Source organism: Sinocyclocheilus grahami, unplaced genomic scaffold (genome assembly GCF_001515645.1).
Source record: "Sinocyclocheilus grahami isolate Dianchi unplaced genomic scaffold, SAMN03320097.WGS_v1.1 scaffold456.1, whole genome shotgun sequence".
Classification (NCBI taxonomy): Eukaryota; Metazoa; Chordata; class Actinopteri; order Cypriniformes; family Cyprinidae; genus Sinocyclocheilus; species Sinocyclocheilus grahami.
In genome coordinates this window covers 779,748-794,735 of record NW_015505635.1, presented here as the reverse complement: position 1 = coordinate 794,735, position 14,988 = coordinate 779,748, and the positions used below count along the sequence as shown (strand labels likewise).

Sequence of the window (14,988 nt, the reverse complement as noted above, 5' to 3'; positions counted from 1 at the left end):
CTTGGTCCTCACACTGCACATAGTGTGACCCATTAAAAACAATTATTTTATTATTTTATAGTAAACTTAAAAATAAAATGCTAATATTTGCTTCTTTTTTTTTTTTTTTATATATATGAATTTTCATTATTTTCAAACTTAAAATCAGCAAGCTTTTATTTTGGCGGGTTGCCGGGAAGTAAGTATATGCGCTTTCGGGTTTAGCACTGCCGATTGAAGAGCCTCAGTGAATGAAATGTCACACTGGTGACACACTCGTGCCGTGGTAACTAAGAATTACACAAGCTTCAGTCTGGATCCAGCCCTTACAAAGACCTGAGATGACCGAACACCTGAGAAGAGATGATGCCAACCCCTCAGAGGACCTCAGATGATGCAAACCCTGAAACAACATAAACTACCAAATTTTGCTACAAGTTTGATTGCAAAATATATTCATTGCTGTTAATAGTGTGCATCATTTGTTTGATTACGTCATTAACCATGTCGTACGCAAATGAGCAGTCTGAACTTATTTACACAGCGCATTTTTTATTTTGGGTGTGCATGCGCACCTGCGGACCACTTATGTGCTCCCCTGATTATATTGATGTGTGTGAGCTGTAGGGACGGGTTTAAAGGAACTGTAGTAAGGACTTACAGTGTCTGATGGCTTTTGCGTGTTGTACCTTATAGTATCTCAGCAGCAGGTTGTCCAGGTTCTCAGGATGGGCCTGTTTACCGATGTTGGGTTTATACAGAATGAGATTGCGACCCCGACCCTGTTCGGCGAGCAGGACACACGGCTGACTCCCACGCAGCTGAACACACAAACACACATATATGGTGTTAAAATACTCAAAGATGGCTGGTAATTTGACATTTGGATGATTTCGACTGCATAAACATAGGAAGCATGATTTATTGTCAGACATCAGTGTGTGATGATGTGTCATGTACCTTGTTTGAGAGGTAAAAGCCTTCATAGTCCCCAGTGAGTTTCCCTGCTTTACTGCAGGCCTCTTCCCAGGGCATCCCACGATCCACACTGATCTAAAAACAAACACAACACAATGTCAAGACATTTCTAACACTAACTAACTAAATAGTAATTACATATGTGGCCAAAATGATTAGAACACTAGTATTTTCACCAGCTAAATTGGTGAAAATTTAACACAGCCTAAATGGTTTTAAGTCAGTTATTTCTATATTTTGCTGTAGTGTGTCAGTAGGAAATATCAGTTTACATTTCTAAACATTCATTTTGCCATTAATTGTAATAATTTTGTGAGATTTTGTCTGACAACAGCCTGTGCTCCAAACAGAGATATGATCTCATCATCATCCAGTCTGTCTGTGATTATATGAAGAAACAGAACAAACTGAGACAGACTCAATCCAGAAGAACTGTGGAGACGTCTCCAAGATGCTTCAAGAAACCCACCTGCAAAGCTACAGTACTATTAAAAGTTTTAGGCACTTGTGTAAAAATGCTGTAAAATGAGGATGCTGTCAAAAATAATGTCATAAATAGATTTTCTTTATCAATTAACTTCTATTAACTAAATTAAATCAACATTTGGTGTGAGCATCCTTTGCGTTTTTGCAGGTAGGAAAATACTAATGTTCTAATAATTTTGGCCACCACTGTATGTATACATATATATCAAAAGACTCTTCTGCTCACCAAGGCTACATTTCTTTGTTAAAAAACTCATTAAAATCAGTAAAATTGGGAAATATTATTACAATTTAAAATAGCTGCTTTTTATGTGACTATATATTAAAATGTAATTTATTTCTGTGATCAAAGCTGAATTTTCAGCATCATTACTCCAGTCTTCAGTGTCACATGATCCTTCAGAAATCAGTATAATATGCTGATGTGCTGCTCAAGAAACATTTCTGATTATTATCAATGCTGAAAAAATGTTGAATTGCTTCATATTTTTGTGAAAAGTGTGATACATTTTATTTTTCAGGATTCTTTGATGTATAGAAAATTTAAAGGAACAGCATTTATTTGAAATAGAAATCTTCCGTAACATTAAAAATGTCTTTACTGTCATTTTTGATCAATTTTATGCATCCTTTCCTCACATGTACCTTATAGAGGATGACCTGACCCTCCTGAGGGTTTCCTGGAGTTAAAAACTTCTCCTGTGTTTCCTCATGAATCTCATCATTACCAGGAGCAAGATCTGAACACAGAACATGACAATATTTATCTCAGACACACATACAGCTCATCTACTGCTGTGAAAACATACCAGATCAACACAAATATAACAGCACTATCATGCATTAAAAGCTCTTTTAAACTCATTTAAGTCTAATGTGCACATTCATATTCCTCACCCAATATTCCCATGTCATATTTTCCCTCTTTTTTGTCCTTGTTGATCAGGTAGTCAAAGTTATCGGTAAAGTACTGGAACAGAGAGTTCTGCTGATGGACCTCCAAACCCAAAATACGGTTCAGAAACTTAGTGATGGTGCAGTCTGGGATGCAGGACAGAAAAAGGCAATTAGCCACTTGGTCGGATGCAAATTAGTTGCATTTCATTTACTTAAATCCAAAAAACATTTCTGCATGTAAATGTGATGCAACTGTCAGTTAAAGCACTTCACTGACAGGCATTACATAAGTAACACAAAACCAGAACAAATGTGCATTATCCAACAATGTTGTCAGTGTATTTTGAATTTAACACACATCTATAAAGTCAGGTTTGAATTATGCATGATCAATAATATCAAAATGTCCACAAATATATATATATGTGTGTGTGTGTGTGTGTGTGTGTGTGACCCTGGACCACAAAACCAGTCATAAGGGTCAATTTTTTTAAATTGAGATTTATACATCATCTGAATAAATAAGCTTTCCATTGATATATGGTTTGTTAAGCACCGTTCTCACCAAGAACGATAACTATAAAGATAACGATATTAGCATCCACACCAGCGAACGATCTGTTTATTTTAAGCACACATGCGTCTGCCACTTTAAATTCTTGAGTTCGTTACAGCAGGATGGATTCTGATTGGCTGTCAGTGTTTTATCATTAATCAGCTGGAAAAAAATAGTTTTGAAAGTGATCACAACGACATCGTTCCTCTGTATCGTTATCGTTATAGTTGTGGTGCGAACTATGCTATTCTTTAATATTGAGAACGATTTTTAGAACTATATCTTTATCATTATCTTTATAGTTATCGTGCTTGGTGTGAACGGGCCTTTAAGATAGGACAATATTTGGCCGAGATACAACTATTTGAGAATCTGGAATCTGAGGGTGCAAAAAAATCTAAATATTGAGCAAATCGCCTTTAAAGTTGTCCAAATGAAGTTCTTATCAATGCATATTACTAATATATTACTAATCAAAAATTAGGTTTTGATATATTTACAGTAGGAAATTTACCAAATATCTTTATGGAACATGAGCTTTACTTAATATCCTAATGATTTTTGGCATAAAAAAAATATCAATAATTTTGACCCATACAATGTATTGTTTGCTACTGCTACAAATATACCCCAGCGACTTAAGACTGCTTTTGTGCTCCAAAACGGCAAACTGGATTTACTCTCCCTGCTTGGCTGATGGACTTTGGCAAATTGGATTCACTTTACTGTTCAGCTGGCGTACTTTTATTGTTGCCGCTGGGAACTCCCGGTTGTCAGCCTGCTGCGAGCCCACTCTCACCTCTCGATTCTACATCTATCGGACTGACTGTGAGGTGAGTTAACACTCTTCTTACTAGTCTTTCTACTGGCTTGCTGTCTGGTTGGGTAGCTTTCCTAAGCTTTTATAGATGTTGGGATGGTTGTGGTTCTGGCTAACACGGCGTTGCTGATAGCCGGTTTTCTCATGGCTATCACCAACATGACAACGGCTTTGGTACTTGCGCTGTCTCTGGTTCTCTTTACTATTATTGGACTACCTTCCAACATGGAATTTGGATACCTGTCGAGTGAACTCAGCCTTGACTCTGTGACGTATGAGCACTGCCGCTCGCTCGGGATTTTCCAACGTCCACATTACATACATCGCTCAGTCAGAAGAATTTTTAATATTCAGCAGCTAAAATCTTCAGTTATTCTGTGGATCTGGACTAGTAACAGAACGTTGGTCAAATCAAAACGTCTACCAAGAGACTGTCATCAATCGCGAACGCTTGTCTACGTAAAAAAGTCAGCCTCAAATGTCAACTTTACTGGCAACATAAGAGTACTGCATAACCACTTTGCTCTGTTGAACTGTCGCTCCATCTCGGACAAGGGCCCCTACTGAAACGAACTAATTACAGACACCGACTTGGACATGTTATTTCTTATCGAGACTTGGCAAACACCTAATGATTTCATCTATCTTAATCTGCTTACATCGAACGGCTATCAGTACTTGTCTAAGTCACGTCTATCTGGGAAAGGAGGTGGCCTTGCGGTCATTCGTCGTAACTTCATAACACTCACTCAGATGGATTTTAACTGTACTAAGACTTTTGAATACATGGCTTTGAAGGTCGGCTCAAACTGTCCCCTCACAATTATTCTGATTTATAGACCACCCAAACAGCAAAACGACTTTTTCTCAGAACTCTGCGAACTACTAACACTTGCTTGTGCTTCATCAGCCCAGGTCTTACTTGGTGACTTTAACATCCATGTTGATACACCTTGTTTTAATAGTACTCAGCTAAAGACTGTTCTGGACTGTTTCGATCTTTATCAGAATGTCAACTTCCCTACTCGCACTCATGGTCATACGCTTGACTTAGTCTGTACATCAGGCTTAAAGGTGCAATAGGTGATTGTCTTCAGAAACAATCACCGTTTTAATATGCTTTCCTACCTGCCTGTCAATGTATGTATTAGCATACCTCTGCGCACCCTGTTCGCGCAGACAGGATGCGTTATCAGCGCGTTCACGCACGATCTCTACACAGTGTTCATTGCTCCCTACTCCCTGAGCGGGGGAAATCCGTTGAAGTTTACGTCACTTCAGAACATGGGCTGGAATTGGGAACCTGATGTAGCCTTTTGTAGTAATAGTGTCTCTGGTCTGTGAGTGTAAATGCGTTCAGGGGGCTTGGCTTTGGACGGCGATTGCAGGGAGGGTGGGACGTTCGCGTTCAGTGCTATCAGGCTAAAGTTAGCATTTTCCAAGATTTGGCTACTCCATTTTCTGATCATAAGTTTATTACTTTTGACTTTACACTAACTTGCCCAACTAAATGTACTGGAAACAAAACCATTTCTTATCGTAAGTTCAGTGCTATCAATGTTGATACACTTACTGCCTCTATTGCTTCATCTGATATTTCTGATGTATTCAATTTTACTTGTCCATCCAAGATATATGATTTGTATCACTCTGTTATTCCTGATGTTTTAGATGAGCATGCTCCAACTAGGACTAGGTCTGATCCCCTGCTCCTCTCCATGGTATAACAATGAGCTACATGATATGAAAGCCAAAGGCAGACAACTTGAACGCCTTTTTAGGAAAACAGGTTTAACTGTACACTTTCAGGCATTTTCAGATCATGTTAAGCACTACAAAACAAAAAAAGTCTTGAATGCTGCTCACTCTTCACTATATTTCCAAAACTATCAACATAAACCTAAATCAGCAGTTCAGGCTGCTATACATAATGCCTCTCTACGATAATCTGACAACTTATGCTGTTCTTTTTTACGCTATTTTCAGGGTAAGCTTGACGCTCTATGTGGGACATTTGGTGCAAAACCAACTACTTCTACTTGTGAGCTAGCTCGGCCTATTCAAATGCTCTATAGCTTCTCCTTGACAAACCCCACCCTAATTAATGAAATAATACTGAAATCCAATTCTTCTTCATGCCGTGTTGACCCTGCACCAACATTCCTTTTGAAACACTGTACCTCTGTTATTTCTGGTCCTATCTTACATCTTGTAAACATGTCTCTTATCTCTGCCACTGTTGCAGTATCACTCAAAACTGCTGCTGTTACTCCTATTCTCAAAAAGCCAACTCTGGACCCAGCTGACTACACTACTTATCGCCCAATTTCCAACCTACCGTTTGTTTCAAAAATCATGGAAAAAGTCGTTGCCACTCAGTTGCAGTAATTTCTAGCTCGCAATAAACACTTTGATATATTTCAGTCAGGTTTTCATTCGCAACACAGTACTGAAACTGCTCTAGTAAGCGTTATAAATGACCTCCTTCTTTCTGGTGATTCAACCTTTCCATACTCTTATTACTCAACCTTAGCTCAACTGTCTGTCATAAGCTACTACTCATGCGCCTCTTACAGATTGGCATCTCAGGAGCTGGGTTAGCCTGGTTTTCCTCCTATTTAACGGACAGACAATACTTCATAACAACAAATCTCCCACTGTCCCTATTAAACAGGGTGTGCCACAGGGCTCAGTTCTAGGGCCATTATCATTTATCATTTATATTATGCCCCTCGGACAAATTATTCACCGCCATGGTTTTCAGTACCACTGCTATGCCGATGATATTCAGATATATACTTCTTGCCGACCTGACTCTATTCACCAGACCGCTACTCTATTTTCATGTGGCAAGGAGTTAAAAACCTGGCTTAGCTCCAAACTCTCTCAGCTTGAATTTGACAAAAACAGAAATTTTACTTATCGGTCCCCCAACTGTAACAAAAAACATAACTAATCCCCCTTAGAATTGACCTTGAAGCTACATAAATTTTTCCAACTGCCACCGTCAAAAACTTAGGTATCACTCTAGACTCTTTACTAAACCTAGATGCTTATATTAGTGAACTCTCCAAAGCTGCATTTTTTTCAACTTCGGCATCTTGCCAAACTCAGTTCCTTCATGAGCCCAAAAGATGCTGAATCACTAGTACATGCATTTATCACATCTTTCCTTACTAACTGTAACACTCTTTTTTTCTGGATTACCAGTACGCTCCATCTCCCATTTGCAATATATTCAGAATTCTGCTGGAAGAATGTTAACATACACTAAATGGTCTGCTCATATCACCCCTATTCTATTTAACCTCCACTGGCTACCTGTGTCCTCTCGTATCACTTATAAAATTCTTCTACTTACCTTTAAGTCACTCCTCGGTCTTGCACCTACTTATCTCTCTGACCTACTTTCTCCATATATTCCCTCTCGTCTACTTCGATCATCTGGAGGTGAACTTCTTTGTGTTCCGAGATCTCACCTTTCATCTATAGGAGGGAGATCTTTCTCTGTTATGGCTCCTAAACTTTGGAACGCATCGCCCCTGTGTCTTCAGTTAATAACCACACTGCACGAATTTGTTCAACCAGTATTACCAGTCATTATATGTTTCTTCTTAAACTGTTGTGGTTTAATGTTGTATCTGACTGTTTGCTGTATCTGGCTGTCTGTATTACTACTATGGTTTGCAACTGCAACCGCATGTCCTGGACTTGGCAAATGTCTACTGTCCATCTATGTATGTATTGCTTTTGTCATTGTGAAGCGTCCTTGAGCTTGGGAAAGGCGCTATACAAATTAAACGTATTATTATACATATATACATATATCACTAATAAATTGCTCAATTAAAGGTATGGCTGCATTAATCATACACAATACAGATGAGTAGTGATTCAGCCTTTATAATCAGATCCTTGTGTTATTGTTGTATTACATTCACCTTTCTCTGTATTCAGACTCAGACGCGGCTCCTTACAGAAGATTCCCACATCAATCATGCCTTTCTTCATATCTGAAACACATATGAATGTTAAATCAGTACACACAAACATTACGCTGTCATGTTCATCTGGGTTACGTTCCATGGGAGTTGTTGTTTTTGCTTTTATTTTTCCTTGTTTTTTTTCCCCAACTCCTAGGTTTCTGCTGAGTGGACGACTCGCCGCCAATCATTATTAGGGTGTTCCATACTGCGACGAATCAGCTGACGGCCCGTGGCTTTAAAAGCTTCCGGTGCGCTCGGCCTGGGAGGCGAGGGCAGCGCAGTGAGCATCGTTGGGGTGTGCAACGAGACTTTTTGGCTGTGCTCTGAGCGGAGAGCCTGTGTGAGCTCCCGGGCATTAGCGTGTGTGTTTTTGATTTGTTTGCATTGTGCCTTACTCCTGTGTATTTTCTCGTTCTCAAGTTGCTCAGTATGACTTTCATGTCTTTCAACTATGTGCCGAATTGATGGTGAGCTTATTGAGTTTTCTCGTGCTCTAGGTGGGAGATGAGGGTAGGTAAGCTTAGTTATAGGTTACATCTCTTGCACGTAGTGAAACCGTGTTAGATACACTAGTCAGTGGGTGAGCGCCTCTTGTGTATTTTTTCTGTTTTAGTTAGTGTAGGGTATTTAGGGTGTCGCTTACGCCGAAGCTTTCGTGTTTTTGTTTCACATTTTTATTTGGTTAGGATAGGTTAGTGGGTTTAGGCGTTTGGTTTTGTTTCTTTGTTTCGATTTAGGCGCCACTCTATCACGTCTCTCCCTTTTTGTTGGTTTGTTTGTATTCCACTTTTTATTTTTGGCACTGTAAATGTGCACACGCGCTGCTGGTGCGTTTCTGGACAGCTATGTGAATAAGTTGCTGCCTTCTGCCATTTGTAGAATAAATTACTGCCTTTTGCCATATACTGTCGTCCTGGCTGTTTTTCTGCTCTCCTCTCCATTCATCGTATTTATTTGTTTTAAATGTTGCGGACCAATTCCCTAGACCTCGAAAAGACCGTAACAATCTGCATGTGCTCGAACAAAGTGTCTCTTGCTGCGCCCCGATTGACAAACAAATCAAAATAGTAAGCAATACTAGGATTAGTGTATCCATAATCACAGTTTGCAGACTTCATGAATTTACTTTAGTACCACTATTGGACTATAAGTATCTTCTGCTCACAAAGGCTGCATTTATTTGATCAAAAATACAGTAGAAATTGTGAAATGTTATTGCAATTTAAAATAGCTGTTATCTATGTGAATATATGTGAGCCTGGAGCACAAAAGCAGTCTTAAAGTCGCTGGGGTATATTTGTAGCAATAGCCAACAATACATTGTATGGGTCACAATTATACATTTTTCTTTTATGCCAAAAATCATTAGGATATTAAGTAAAGATCATGTTCCATGAAGATATTTTGTAAATTTCCTACCGCAAATATATCAAAACTTAATTTTTGATTAGTAATATGCATAGCTAAGAACTTAATTTGGATAACTTTAAAGGCGATTTTCTCACTATTTAGATTTTTTTGCACCCTCAGATTCCAGATTTTCAAATAGTTGTATCTTGACCAAATATTTCAGATGACGTATAAATCTCAATTTTGAAAATTTGACACTTCATTTTTGGGTTTTGTGGTCCAGGGTCACATATGTTAAAATGTAATTTGTAATTTAATTTAAAATGCAATTTAATTTATTACACTTTTGATCAAACTTGATCAATAAACAGATGACATTACCTCTGAAGAACATGTCTCCTCCTGGGTAGCCCTTCGGTGGAGGGACTTTGTTGTCGATGTGCCCGAGGATGGCTTTAGTGATCTTATCCAACGCTTTGGTGCCGTACTAAGACAGAGAGAGGGGAAAAAATGGTTAAATTCCTTTTCACGTTGTATTTGTGGGTCTGAACTGTGGTATATTTGCATTATGGGAATCGGCATGAAAAGAACCATATTGCAGTTCATACATTTCTTCCGAGTTTAGAAAACATCAACCAAACGAATCAAAGTCTTAAGTCAAATGAGGTTGTGTCCAGTCCAATGTGTAGTTATTGTTAACTAAAACGATTAAATAAGCTTAACACTATTTAACTTTTTTTTCAGAAATTGAAATAAAGCTAAAAAAAAAAAAAAGAATAATAATAATAATGAAAAACTGAAATAAAACTTAAAAAAAAAAAAAAAATTTAACTTGAGTAAGTTCTAAAATAATAAAAAATAATGAATTAAATGAATTAAAAATATATATTTTTGAATAAATAAACTTAACACTATTTAACTTTTTTTTCAGAAAATGAAAAAAAGCTAAAAAAAAAAAAAAAAGAATAATAATAATAATGAAAAACTGAAATAAAACTTAAAAAAAAAATAAAAATTTAACTTGAGTAAGTTCTAAAATAATAAAAAATTATGAATTAAATGAATTAAAAATATATATTTTTGAAATAAATAAAAATGATAAAAGGACAAAAAATTACTAAAACAATCTAAAATTAAAACGAAACCTGAAAATATAATAGTAGATATATAACACTAAAACAACACCCTAATAAAGCCAGATGGTAGAACAGAGAATAGTCTATTATATTTTGGCTGATAAAGGAGAATATGCTCCTACTTTGTTCTCAAAGTTGTACTGGCTCAGGTCTCTGGATTCAGTGGCTCGTCGGTCCCCGTGCGTCAGAGCCCCCTATAAAACACAACACACATTTTAATGTGGATGCATTTCCATTAACAAGCTCTCAAACATCTGACAACATTTTAATCAGCTCTCACAGGATTGTAGAATGGCTACAGAAGCTTAAGTACAATTACTTTCAATTTCACAGGTAGTAATGTGCACATGTTTAAGTTCATAAGTTGCAATGATTTATGCTTGGCTTCAACTGAACTGTATTTTGGGTAGCTTTGCCCACAGTGAAATCTTATTGGTCCAAAATCTCGCAAAACAGCTGTATATTAATGTGCTTAATGTGATTAAAAGAGGATGATTTAATGAGATAAATATTGGGCGCTGCATCTTTCAAAGTCAACGTTCTAGTAAAGACATTACAAAATAAGAATCTCACCATATTTCAGGCTTGTTTAAGTACTGCATTATGCAGAACAACTTTTTCTGGTTATTATTGGTATTTTGGTTACACAGTAAACTATCTGGCAATTAATTCAATGTTTAAAATGTTAAAAATTCCATAATCTTTAAATAAATAGTTTTAAGCAGAAATATAAAAAAATCTGGTGTACTTTTTGTAAATGTCTCCTCATAACCACTTATTAAGAGAAAAATAAAGTAAAAGACCGCTTTTTAAACCAGAGAAGCTGAACATGTTGATATTCTTGTGGGGAAAAAAACATGCAAGTCCTGTCACCGACAGCCAGCTTAGTTTTACTTTTCTTTTTGTTTTCGTTTTAAAAAGCTTGTTATCTTTGCTGTTTGCCTCACGTTACGCTATGGAGGCTCTCTTTAATTTTTTTTATTTATTTGATTCCTCAGTGTTTGCTAAACGTTCTGTAATTTATTAGTCAGTATTAGCGCTGTCAAAAAAAATCGAATTTCGAATATTTTTCTAATTTAAAATAAAAATCCACATTCGAATGCAAAAACGTTGCATTTGAATTTTAGGTGTGCGTTAAGGAGGCAGCCTTATCAGTGGCGCACGAGATACGATGAAAGTAGCATTGGGAGGCTCTCTTTAATTTTTTTTATTTATTTGATTCCTCAGTGTTTGCTAAACGTTCTGTAATTTATTAGTCAGTATTAGCGCTGTCAAAAAAAATCGAATTTCGAATATTTTTCTAATTTAAAATAAAAATCCACATTCGAATGCAAAAACGTTGCATTTGAATTTTAGGTGTGCGTTAAGGAGGCAGCCTTATCAGTGGCGCACGAGATACGATGAAAGTAGCATTGCATTTGAATGCTTTTGTTAGCCTGTCCAGTTGAAGCCACTGGATGTGGCGCTGCTGCGTTGTTAATTACAAATGTTGAGGAAAAAGAGAACATCATTGCAGAGAACATCTTGTTTACATCAAAACTGAAACCAAGCCGTTCACACAGAACACATATTTGTCGCATTTTCCAGAGGGACATGTTTAGAAAGCCATGAAAAATGAATGCAAGTTTAACTTTAAAAAAACATGTCTCGAGACTTTATGGCGGGGTTTTTTCCCCATCCCACAGCATCTCATGTTTTTAAATGAAAAATGTACTTGGCATGATTAGCTTTCCACCCTTTGTATTAAACTATGCATACATACATGAAGCGGTTTTGTTTATAGTTGTTTAAGCAACTTAATTAATTATAATTAAGTAATATTTTGCTCGATGCGCCCTCTTGTGGTCTCAGAAGAGAAGCCAAATGCTTTTCTTCATTCTAAGTGAAATTATGCATTTTAAATTCGAATATAATTCGAATTTTGATAATATTTAAGTACAAAATTCAAATTTAGTTTTTCAGCCATTTTGACAGCCCTAGTCGGTATATAATACAGCATGTGGTGTATGCCATGCCTTATTCGTTTTTGTTAATAAACATTATGTAAGCTAGTTTGTCATTATAGCCTACTGTTTTAGTGTTGTTGTGCTTTTTAATTAAGAATAACAATGAATCAATCTTTTGTTTTAGTCATAAAACGTGAAAGGTGTATACATATAAGCAAAACAGACAATTATCTTTTCTTGTAAAACGTGACACCAAGATCGCGAATTCGAAAGTGAAAGCGTCCAAAATCCGGCTTACAACACGGCAAAAGAGTAATTCCCGTTAACAAAATTTAAATCACAAATAATACGGATGAAAAAGAACGGGTTGAATGTTGAACACTAATTAAACCATATAACTATAAACTATAATAAAAGTTCATAAGCATGCATTGATTAATCCCATGTTGTAGCAAAAAAAATAAAAATAAAATACAAAATTGCGACCAAATGATGCGCTCGTGTGACTGAGAAAGTTAGTCACAAAAGAGCGACCAGTGGGAAGAATGAGTCTAGAGCCCTGTGTATTATTGCGTGCAATGCACATGTGCTTGTGTACATAACATCTGAAAAACAGAGACTGCAGCAAGACTTTACCAGGCTCTCCAATCTCTTGGCAACGATCGAGGCGAAGCGTCTCTCTCCAGCCAGCTCAGAGATGAGGAAGATATACTCTGGAGCCGTAACCTGATTTGAGCGATGAGTTCGACCTGATAAGATACACGGCCACAATATTAGCAACCCCCAAGATGCCTCTCAAACACACGCAAACAAGCACAGACGCTCACCGAACTGCTGGATGGCGCGGTCTGCGCTCCACGGCAGCTCTAAGGTCATGTGAACTCGTCTCCTGCGGTTCTGCACACGTTTATCCGCCTGTAGAGAGATGCCCGAACTGGCCGCTTCAGAGATGATGGCTATCAGCTGAGAGGGAAAGAGAAAGAGCATTAGTGCAAACATTCAGAATGGCGCTGGGTTTGATCTGGAGGTGGTGTTCTGTGTTTGTAGGTAAGAGGTCGTCACCTTCTCTCCGGTCATGAAGCGCTCTTTCTCTCTGACGTTGATGTGGTCGATGGTCAGGCCCTGTTCTGCTCTGGTCTCGTATCGAACACTGCCATCAGGACGCCGCACTACACGTCCCTTGCGGCCCGTCATCTACACACACACACACACACACACACACCACCTACACACACACACACACACACACACACACACACACACACACACACACACACACACACACACAGCATTTAACTTGTGCTCATAACATCACATTGTGAACAAGCATCAAGTGTCCCAATCAAAACTCTCAGAGCATTGTTATTTTTGTGTAATGTTTGAATGAGCTTTTATTTTTATATTTTCAGTTTTTATTTCAATTTTAGTTTAAAGTTTTGTGGTTTATATGTTTTAGTAATTTTGTTTTGTCATTTTTATTATTATTACTATTTAGTAAAAAATTTTTTTTTTAGATTGATGTTTATTTTAGTTGTAATTATAGTACTTAATTCATTCTATATGAAGCAGTTTCTCATTTCCATCCAAGTTAAACAAAAATATTTCTACTTGGCTTTAAATTATATTTATTTTACAGCTGTAGTTTTAGTCATTTTAGAACCTCAAACTTTATTTCAGGTAGTTCCCAGAGCAACATCTACTTCATATGTTTTCATTATTTATTTTCTTAAATGATATTTATTTCTAATATCATTTTTTACATTTTGTAATTTTTTTATCTAGTTTATCTATTGTAATCATTTTCTACTTAGATTTATTTATATTTCTCTTGTACCTTTAGTCATTTTAGAACTTCAACTCAACTTATTTTATTCCAGGTAGTTTCCAGGGCAACACTTCAAGATTTCATTTATTTATTCATTTTTATAATTAGCTTATTTTTTAATTATTTATTTTAGTTTATATATGTGTGTATATATATATATATATATATATATTAGTGCTGTCAAATGATTAATCGCATCCATAATAAAAGTTTTTGTTTACATTATATATATGTGTATACTGTGCATATTTATGATGTATATATAAATACAAACACATGCATGTATATATTTAAGAAAAATATGTTATTTATATATATTAAATATCTTTACATATAATATAAAATATAAGAATATATAAATTTATAAACATGTAAATATTTTCAAAATATATACTGTATGTGTGTGTATTTATATATACATAATAAATATACACAGTACACAAAAACTGTTATTTTGGATGTGATTAATCACGATTAATCGTTTGACAGCACTAATATATATATATATACACACATACATACGTGTTTGTTTATTTTCTGTATTTTTTAGCTTTATTTCAGTTAACAAAAGTATTTTCAATAGTTTTAGTGTACAATAATAACACTGAAAACTGCTGTCATGAAATGTTGATTGCAGCAACCTGAGAACTAGTAAACAGGACTTTGTTTCCTGGCGTACTGGAAAAAACAGAAGTGTCATATTTGAGCTTGATAGTTTGAGAAAGCTAGTCATTTTTGTGTGAAATTTCAATCAGACCATCTGTGAATGCTTTGGACATGGCATCTGAGGCTGAGACTAAATGTTAGTCAGTGATATGAAAATTACAATGTTGCCGTCTATATTTAGTGTTCGTGAAACCGTGTTGTCGTTCACCAGTGTGTTTGAAACAATGCATTACAGTGACTCCTCACCTCGGACACCTTCTCTGGTCCTCCAAACCTGTCAATCAGCTCGTCAAGAGTGTTAAGCGGCAGCTCCTTCCCCAGCTCTGCTATTTTACCCAGCAGCTTCAGCTTGAGTTCTTCTAG

At 36.5% G+C, this 14,988-nt stretch overlaps 1 protein-coding gene across 2 annotated transcripts in view; it reads right to left on the bottom strand.

Annotated features, from left to right (window-relative positions):
• Positions 1-14,988, bottom strand: part of LOC107552701 (protein strawberry notch homolog 2-like) — a 48,539-nt gene that overhangs the window by 9,456 nt on the left and 24,095 nt on the right. For both annotated transcript variants that reach the window (XM_016234653.1, XM_016234654.1), the window contains exons 19-29: positions 14,872-14,988; positions 13,197-13,328; positions 12,962-13,097; positions 12,771-12,883; positions 10,311-10,382; positions 9,434-9,539; positions 7,658-7,729; positions 2,341-2,484; positions 2,089-2,183; positions 940-1,032; positions 669-800 (exon numbers count right to left, since the gene is read on the bottom strand). The exon at positions 14,872-14,988 is cut by the window's right edge and continues 5 nt beyond it. In XM_016234653.1, coding sequence (XP_016090139.1) covers positions 669-800; positions 940-1,032; positions 2,089-2,183; positions 2,341-2,484; positions 7,658-7,729; positions 9,434-9,539; positions 10,311-10,382; positions 12,771-12,883; positions 12,962-13,097; positions 13,197-13,328; positions 14,872-14,988 — 1,212 coding nt within the window. The remainder of the gene's footprint in view (positions 1-668; positions 801-939; positions 1,033-2,088; positions 2,184-2,340; positions 2,485-7,657; positions 7,730-9,433; positions 9,540-10,310; positions 10,383-12,770; positions 12,884-12,961; positions 13,098-13,196; positions 13,329-14,871) is intronic.